Source organism: Wasmannia auropunctata, unplaced genomic scaffold (assembly GCF_000956235.1).
Source record: "Wasmannia auropunctata unplaced genomic scaffold, wasmannia.A_1.0 LD334821.1, whole genome shotgun sequence".
Taxonomy (NCBI): domain Eukaryota; kingdom Metazoa; phylum Arthropoda; class Insecta; order Hymenoptera; family Formicidae; genus Wasmannia; species Wasmannia auropunctata.
The window spans coordinates 9049-18160 of NW_012028069.1; the positions used below are offsets into that span (position 1 = coordinate 9049).

At 39.6% G+C, this 9112-nt stretch overlaps 2 protein-coding genes across 2 annotated transcripts in view; one reads left to right on the forward strand and one right to left on the reverse strand.

The window, feature by feature from the left end:
* The window catches only part of LOC105457999 (DNA-directed RNA polymerase I subunit RPA1), a 14023-nt gene extending 7035 nt beyond the window's left edge, over positions 1–6988 (reverse strand). Inside the window, exons 1-3 of the mRNA XM_011703010.1 lie at positions 6759–6988; positions 5611–5816; positions 649–4991 (exon numbers count right to left, since the gene is read on the reverse strand). Coding sequence (XP_011701312.1) covers positions 649–4991; positions 5611–5788 — 4521 coding nt within the window. The 5' untranslated portion in view covers positions 5789–5816; positions 6759–6988. The remainder of the gene's footprint in view (positions 1–648; positions 4992–5610; positions 5817–6758) is intronic.
* A 50-nt stretch (positions 6989–7038) lies between these two features.
* LOC105457998 (tRNA-dihydrouridine(20a/20b) synthase [NAD(P)+]-like) lies at positions 7039–8734 on the forward strand. The gene is made up of 3 exons (XM_011703009.1): positions 7039–7375; positions 7926–8097; positions 8515–8734. The coding sequence occupies exons 2-3, from the start codon at positions 8021–8023 to the stop codon at positions 8714–8716; spliced, it is 279 nt and encodes a 92-aa protein (XP_011701311.1). The 5' UTR covers positions 7039–7375; positions 7926–8020; the 3' UTR covers positions 8717–8734.
* The last annotated feature ends 378 nt before the right edge of the window (positions 8735–9112 follow it).

A 9112-nucleotide genomic window follows, 5' to 3' on the forward strand; every position in this document is an offset into this window, starting at 1 on the left:
AAATTAAAGAGAAAGATTCCAACTTTATGACGCTGGAAACCGCATCCTCGGGAAAAATTTTAGCAAGTCCGTGCACTCGTTCAAACTTTGCAATTTTCAGTGTGGCAAACATGCTCTCAGATTTAAGAGTTTACAGCCACAGGGGTGCGTTAAATTTAAAATTCACTCACGGTATTTTAAAGTAGAGATTTCAAGCTTTCATTTGAAAAAAAATTCATCATTTTACGATGATTTTTCGCGGAGTTACCGTTAACCAAAGTTGACCAATTTTTGCTCAAAATTTTTCTATGCCATAATTTTTTTGAGCAGTGTATATATATGTAATCGAAATCTGTAAATATTTATTAAATATATACACGTAGAATAACATGTATAATGTACAATTTTAAAGGATTGGAAATAAAGATAAAAGCTGTATCTTAATAATATAATTAGAATATAAGTAATATTACGATATTTTCACTTTTCAGTATGTTTCTTATAGCTACAGCATAAGAAAATAATATTTTTGATATTAAAGCAATGTAATATTTACAGATTAATCACATGTAATATTATATTATTTTTTGAAGTTATTTTTTCTATGAAATATTTCTTTGTAACAGAAAAAATTGTAGCGAAAACAAGTTTTCATTGCCAAACACTTACCCAAAAGGTGAATTTGCACCACGACAGTTTATTCTCGTCATAATCATAATCCATAGCGTGTTTATACATATTTACGACACAATCCTTCCTGCTGGTGTTTTTTCTTTTATTCAACTTCGTGTTATCGTCATTATCATCGTCCTCTTCATTCTCAAAAGTTCTACTCGCATTAATATTATTATCATCGTCCGATTCTTCCTCCTTGTCGTTTAACGTATCCTCAATCTCCTCTTCTTCGGGATCTTCGTACTCCTGATTCTCTCGATGACGCGACAACGATTTAGCCATCGTCGCATCAGCATCTTCCGCGGCTTGTTCCTCATCGGACGACTCGTGCATCTCTCCTAAATCCATCCGTGTTCTATTCCCAGGTTTCTCCGGCGCCACCTCGTCAGGATCTATTTGATCTATCGCCGCGTCCTCGTCGGTCGTCACTCGTCTCTTTTCTCCCTCGAAGTGCAACAAAATTTTCGACACTTTGGCAGATTTTTTAATTTCTCTGAATATATTCTTGAAGAAAATTTCCTCGGTACACTTAATCACGTCCCGTGGATGAACGGAGAATTCTCCCTTGTAGTACTTGTGAGGAAGATATTTGACTGTCAAGGTGTGGACCAATTTTCTATGCGGGCCGTCCTCCATTCTCCTGCTCATCGTAACATCCCTCAACACGTCGTGCAGGACGCACTTTGTCAATCTCAATCTCAGCTTCTTCGCCTGCTTGTCGAGATCTTGCAAGTCGCTTTGGAACGGTATTTCCATACTCGGTGTCTTTATGTTTCTCGACGCCATCATCAGGATTTCACGCAGTCTCGGAATACCCAAGGTCACGTTCATCTCTCCACGTCCCGCAAAATGGAAGGTGTTCAACGTCATCTGAGTGGACGGCTCGCCTATGGATTGCGCCGCCAATAAACCAACCGGCTCGCCAGGCGGACAAATTGTCTTCATAATCTTTATAGACAGCAGATCTCTCAGGGCGGACTTTTTGATTCTGACGGACGGACGGGAGAGGTATTCGTCCATTAGGCTTTCTATCCGTTCGGACAGTACACTGAATTCAACGTCCTGCCGGTATCTTGACATTATCGGATCGGGACATTTGGCACATTGCGCGCGAAATGACTCCTTCACCTCCCTCTTCGCTCTTATCCACTTCCTCATGAGCGACAGCGCGGTTTTGCTTCTTCCGCAATTGCCGTCGATGGCGTTTCGTTTCGCACTTGCGTTACTCCGATCGGAATTCTCCATGGAGAATCTACCGAACTCACTGATCCTCCTCTTTTGCAACGAGGAGCCATTTTTGCTCTTCCACTTCTTGATCTTCTTCATCATCTTCGTAATCTCCTCGTTATCCCCCTTCAGGCATTTCAATAACTCCTCGTCTATGATAGATTCCTTATTGTCGATCAAAAATCCAATCTGGTCTTTCCTCAGGAAACGCGAACCCGGTATATCGAGGCCGTCCTCGCCGTAATGAAACTGTATCAAGCTACCGTCGTAGTCCCTAACGGTCGCGTCGTAACCGACGATCAAGCCTTCCAGGTGTTTCACCAAACATCTCTGCAAGTAACCGGACCTACTGGTTTTCACGGCGGTGTCGATGAGACCCTCGCGCCCCGCCATGCAGTGGAAGAAGCATTCCTGCGGTTTGATGCCCGTCATAAATCTACCGTCGATGAAACCGCCGGCTCGAGGTGTCGGATCGTATGCCGGGAAGCTCGACAAGCTCTTCCCGCTGATCATCAACGGCGGCCTCTTGCCCTCCAACTCGCTCTGACCGAGCAGACACGATATCTGCATGGTATTGACTGTGGATCCCTTCGCACCGGATTGCACCATGAGCTGCAGATTGTTGTCTGGGAATTTCTTGAAGAGTCCCGCTAGCAGGCAAACCTTGTTAATGTCATTCGTGTAAACGTCCAGGGTGCTCTTGTACTTGTGATCGACTTGCGCGCGAAATTTCGCGTTGTTCCAATAGGATTCCTCCATCTTGGCTCGAACCTCGTCCATCGACGCGCCGTCGGGTGCTTTCGCCACGGATCTCTGCACTGCCTCGCCGACTTTTCTGCAGCTGGAAATGATCTCTCTACGCTTCTCGTCGATCTTCCGAGTTATCAGAATGTCCTCGACTCCGAGGGTGAAGCCGTCGCGCTGCAGAAACATCTGGAACAGCCGGCCGAACGCGCTCAGCACGTCGCTCGCGCATATCGCCCCGTACAATTCGTAAATACAATGAATAAGACCGTAAGGAGTCGCGCCGTAATGCATCTTGTCGAGCACGCCGCACAACAATTCCCCGTGTCGAATCACGACCTCGGCCTCCGACATGGTTGTCGGGTCTTTAAATTCCGTTCCGCATTTCCAGCGCCGTGGCGCCTCCGCTTGCCACTCCTTCGCGTTGATTTTCGTGCTGGAGGTCAAATTGATGCGCGCCTTGTGCGAGGGAATGATATTGATGATGACCGTCGAGAGGATCTGTTTGCCCGACCACAGCATTTTCGGCTTGACAATCGTTGGCGGTAGGAGAATGATGTTCTTCTGCGTCGTCGGCAACGCGGTGTAAACCAGCTGCGTGTAGTGCACCCTCGAGAAGAATCTACCTCTGGTCGTCAGCCGCACTCCGGACACCATGTAATCCTGTATAAGGCCGCTCAACGGGGTCCCGTCTTTCGGCACGAGATACTGATTCGACACATTGGCTATGTTGTAGCTCTCGCTTCTGGCCAGTTCGTTCTGCGGGAAATGAGCGTTGAGCTCGTCGCCGTCGAAGTCCGCGTTGTACGCCTTGCAATTCGCATAATGAAGATGCAGCGTTTTCTCACCTCTCAGGACACGCGCTTTGTGCGCCATTATACTCGGCTTGTGCAACGTCGGTTGTCGGTTGATCAGCAGCACGTCGCCGTTCTGGAGATGCCGGTGCACTATTTTCACGCCGACGAAGGACTCGTTGATCCGGTCGCTCGTCACCAAGAGACGCTTCGCGATAGCTTCCCTCTGCGTCAAGTCCTTGCCGTCGATGGCCTGCACCGAGCCGTCCTCGTTCTCGACCATGACCGCGCCGGGATAAACCGGCCCGTTGGTGACTAATCGTCGCAATTCGACGACGTTCCACGGCGTCACGGCCGTGGGATACGTTAATTTGCGGGCGAAAGCCTCGGGTATGCCGATCTCGTCTATATTCAAGTCGGGATCCGGAGTGATAACCGAGCGCGCGGCGAAGTTCACCCTCTTGCCCATCATGTGCATCCTAATGATGCCCTCCTTCTTCTCGAGAACCTGCTTCAGGCCCTGGCCGTTGAGGGATTCCGGAGTCTTGTTCATGTCGCGATCCATCAGGTGATTCACATTGCTCTGCAACGTCTGCCAGGCGTTGTGCAACTTCTCGACCGCCGTGGTGCCCTTTATCTGCTCGAAGACAAGACGACCTTCCTGCGGCAGGTGCTCGGTGCCGCCGTCCTGAATGGTTTGTATAATGTTTCTCAGGACCAAACAGTCCTGTATGATACTCTTGTAGATGTGCGTTTGCGGATGCTCGACCATTTGACCGTTGAGAAAGTTCACCGGTCGCACGATCGGCGGTAGGACGGGTATCACCTCGAAGAAAAATATATCAGTGGGATACTCGATGTCCACCAGCTCCAGGCAGGGTACAATTATCTTGAGAAAATCCTTCTCGTTGCTCCACAGTTTTCGTAGATATTCCTTGGACTGATCCGGCATAATCATCATCGCGTCCAATCTATGTACCACCTTGCGCGCGACCACTGCTTTAGAAGGTGTAACCTCCTTGTTGGTCACCATTATTTTATTTTGCAGGGTTGAGATTTTTGGAAGGCTATCGTGACAATTCAGGCATATTCCAGCTTTGTTGTTTCTCACGTATTGCTTAAGTATGTTCTCAACATGCATATGCCATTGCATAATGATGTTCTTTGTATTAGCCTGATCCTCGTGATTCTGAGTCATAAATTCACCGTTTCTATTTCTATTCAGGAAATTTTGTATATAAGTGTCAATTAAAACACGAGCGCACTCCGTTCGTTCGTCCTCCTTCTTAAGACTCGATATTGCGGACATCACCTCTTGATCCAAGTCATCGAGGTCGCTGAGCTGTCCTTGATAAAGTAACTGTAATTTTGCAGACAGCAGTAGTTTGAGGTACGAAGGTATTTGTAACGTGAAGCAACTTGTACATGACAGTTTGAGTAACACGGACAGTGCTTTGTGGAACAATGGATTGACAATAGGCACTGGTAATTCTATATGGCCAAAATGACCTGGGCATTTGAAACCACTGTGTCCACATGTGCTGCATAGCTCTGAACTACTTTTTGTTGTACCTATAAAAATATAGTATCAAAATTAAAGCTTGTAGAATATGTAATATACACATGTATATAATTTTTGCACTGTCATATATTTAAGTTAATTATATATATTTATATATGTAATATTACATACACTAAATGAATGACATAAATATGTATGCATAATATACTTATAACAAACAAATTTCTGAAAATTTGCAGCTAATCCTCAATGATAATATGATAGTCTAATAATTTTAATTAACTAATAACTTCAATTAATCTAATTTAGATGTTTTAAATTGTTATATTTATTTTATATTATATTATGATAAATTTCAGTCTAATAATTTTGAAAAGTTAAATAAACTATATGTATATATATACAGATTATAATTAGAGATGTTTTCCAGCAGGAGATATGACACAATGAATCATTATACAATGAATCGTTATTTGTCAATGTTAAACAAGGATAAAATTATTTTCTGTGTTACAGTATATTCTTTGTTGGAAAATCCTCAGAATTACTTATAAAATTTGAAAAAAAAATTAAAGATACGTAAGAAACATTGTTTCAAACAAGGAAAAAATATTTCATAATTGGCCCAAACATCTTTCATAACAAATTGTAAAATAAAATATTGCTTACCTAAGGATGGGTCGTACAATCCACCCTTCAGTGGATGTCCAAGAATGTTAAAAGATAATGGTGTTCTGATTTTCGTTACACTTAAATTCCTTATATCATTTGCTGTGAAGACTGAGAATAGTAAATGCTCGGAATCCTGATGTTTCGGTATTAAACGATGCCTATAATATTTACTCATCTTGACATTCCTTCAGCTCCCATAAGATCTATAAAAAATATTAAATATAATAATTATAGGAACAACATGTATGAGAGCAGTCAATGTTTATTCCATATAGCCAATTCATATCTTAATTCATAAGAGATTAAAGTTAATAAAAAATTATTAATAAAAAGATTATGAAATAAATTGTTTTAAAAATAAAAAGAATAGTTATCATACATAGTATTTTTATGAGATACTATAACAAAAAAGGAACATGTTAAAACTATTTAACTTTTCTTTTAAATTTCAGTAATTAAATAATTATGTGAGAAAAATCGCCTTACTCATTGATTTTAACAAAAGTTATTACATATCTTATTGATCAGAAATAATATAAAATATAAATTCCACACTGATTCGCACTAAAAATTGCTATAAAGTAATTTAATTATAAAAGCATAATGTAAACATATTAGCAAGTAATACACAATGTTAGTATATTGTTACATTTTTATATTACAAAATTATTTATTGGATCTTTTGTTGATTAAAAAACTTATATTATGCTTTTGTATTCAAATATTTTCATGTAAATCAATCTTTTGAATGTCTCAATGCAGTGTACAGGCAATTTATTTTGAATAAACATTATATTTTACAAGATATTTTTCTAAATTAGGAAATTGTTATCTCATGCTTCTATATAAAACAGATAATAAAGAATCGATCACTATTAATAAAATATCGGTTTTTATCACTTTCTTTTGTCATTCATTTTACGTTTTAAATGGACATTATAATATAAAAACGTGTTAAAGCTGAGTGAGGACTTAACCTAACCTAATCAAATCTGGTTATCAATCTTACGAAAAATTCACAATACACTTTTTAAACATACAAAATAAAGATTACGAATAAAATTGGCTTAAAATTTCGAGTTTATCATAATAAACCGCTGAGAAGCGAAAAAATTATTCATACACAGTATTTAAATTTTTCTAACCTAATTTCGTCAACGGGCCGTTCGAACGACAGAATCCTCACTTTCTTCTTTCTGCTTCTCTCGTCACTTTCGTGTGGCACCTGCTCTCAAACGGAGGTTTTTTTCCTTTTACTCCACCGGTCGGTTGAATTATAGCGCCTTGACCTTCTCGCAAGTTTATATAGCACACTGCACTGCTTTCTCAAACGGAGGTAAGCCAAAGAGGTTATCAGAGGTTATGCAGGGTGCCGACAGTGCCGTGCCGGCCATGCTGCCGGCCAAAACAGATGGTCACGTGATCGTGACGACTTGTCGCTGAAGGCGGTAGATGGCGGGAGCACAGCAGCACGAACTTTTGCACGCTGAAAAGGTATCTAACCTCAAAAATTCGAACCTCTACAACTTCTTCCTTATTTTCAATATGCCGCAGAAGATAGGGAAGATCATTTAATTTACTTGAGAGGACAAAGAGAAGTACAAAGTAGAGGAAAGCAGTGCAGTGTGCTCTAATAACCTTGCGAGAAGGCGCCATAATTCACCGGCCGGTGGAGTAACTGCAACTCGAAAACCTCTATGGATGCTTTCCATTTAGGACACAAGTCGACACAAACGTCATTCTATTCTTCTTAGCACTTTTAGTGAGTAACAAAGATATGACATGCTCGATCTATCTTATGATTTTTATGTAGCATTTAACTATTTAAGTATCTATACTATATGCTAGGGCTGTAACCTTCGACCTTTCGAAATTTAAGGTGCCTTCGAAGCTTCGAAGTTTCAAAGTTTTGAAAAATACATTAAAAATTTGAATTTCCTTAATTAGATTGTTTTATTGATCATTATCTTTCTTTATTTACACATGTATCCAATTTAATTATTAATTTGTAACATTTCAGGTTATAGTACTTTCAAATTTTTTAGGAATAATTTTGTATACGTATTTCTTCTTTTTATTTACAATATTTGTAAATTTTCTGAATAAATTTATCATTTGCTCGAATGTATTTTTCGAAATTTCGAAACTTCGAAGGCACCTTAAACTTCGAAGCTTCGAAAGAATTCGAAGATTTTAATGTCAAAGCTTCGAATCTTCGAAACTTTAAAGTTCGAATGTCGAAGCCTTCGAAGCAAATCACCAGCCCTACTACATGTGTGTGGATTAATGTTTTTATTGTTGCTTTTTTTCAGATTGGAAATTGAGTTTCTATCAAGTGTCCTTAAGTTTAATTGCATAAATCTTATCATTTTTTTAAAATCTATGTGGTTAAATCGAAAATATCATAATGAATACCGATGTAGTAGCAATATTAAAAGAGCCAAGAATGATAAAAATATGTGCTCCGATGGTCAGATACAGCAAGTGAGTGAAAAACAATATTCCAAGTTGCATTTTTTATTGTATTAGGTTTGTTCTTTAGCTAAATTTCTTGTATCTTCATCTTCCCTCTTTTTCTCTTCATGTTGGAAAAAAAAAGAGAAGGGATGAACAGTGCAAGAAGTTTAATTAAAAGAATGGATCTAACGACTTTTTATATGACGCCGTTTATAATCTTAAATCCTTAAAAAATTTTACTCTTCTCTTAAGTTCATTATTTAATTTATACTCTTACTGTCTCAATTTTATATTACTTTTCCTACTCCTTACATTACTCGCTTTAATTTCTTTCACAAACTTTCGAGAAAATGGATAATAAAGCAGTACTCGGACCGCAGCGAAAGCCACGGCCGAGTCGTCACACGAAACTTACGATTTCTCACTTTCTTGCTTTTTGTTCAGGTTACAGTTCAGAACACTTGTAAGGCGATACGGATGTGACATATGCTTTACACCTATGATCTTAGCGGACTCATTTGTGCAATCCTCAAAAGCCAGGGACATCGAGTTTACCACCCACGAAGAGGATCAGCCACTGATCGTTCAATTTGCGGCTAAGACTGTAAACGATTTTGTTGACGCCTCAATGATGGTCGCACCGTAAGTTTATTGTAAATCAGTTTATATACATGGGTGTACTCAGGATTTTCTCAGTCAGAAAGAGAAGGAGAGGGAGGCAAAAATTTATTTTCACATAAAACTTTCAATTTAGCAAAATACTAGCAATATGCCAATATTACGCTAGCAAAGGCCGTAGCCGGATAAGGAGGGGCAATCTGCCCCCGCGCCGATCATGACCATTTTTTACAGTTTAGTTGTTATCAATATCAGTTACAATTTTACCAAATATTAGCCCTTAATATTCAACCGTTGGGGTGTGAGAAATAAAAATCAGAATTTCAAAAAAAATTTATATCTTTTAAACGGCTCAATCGATTTTCATGAAAAAAATATATGTTGTAGATGTAGACAAGATACATTCTGTCTCTTATACACATCT

Coding starts and splice junctions, on each gene's coding strand:
- LOC105457998 (XM_011703009.1), top strand. CDS start 8,021: ATGAATACCGATGTAGTAGCAATATTAAAAGAGCCAAGAATGATAAAA. Junction 8,098..8,514: donor CCGATGGTCAGATACAGCAA/GTGAGTGAAAAA, acceptor CTTTTTGTTCAG/GTTACAGTTCAGAACACTTG.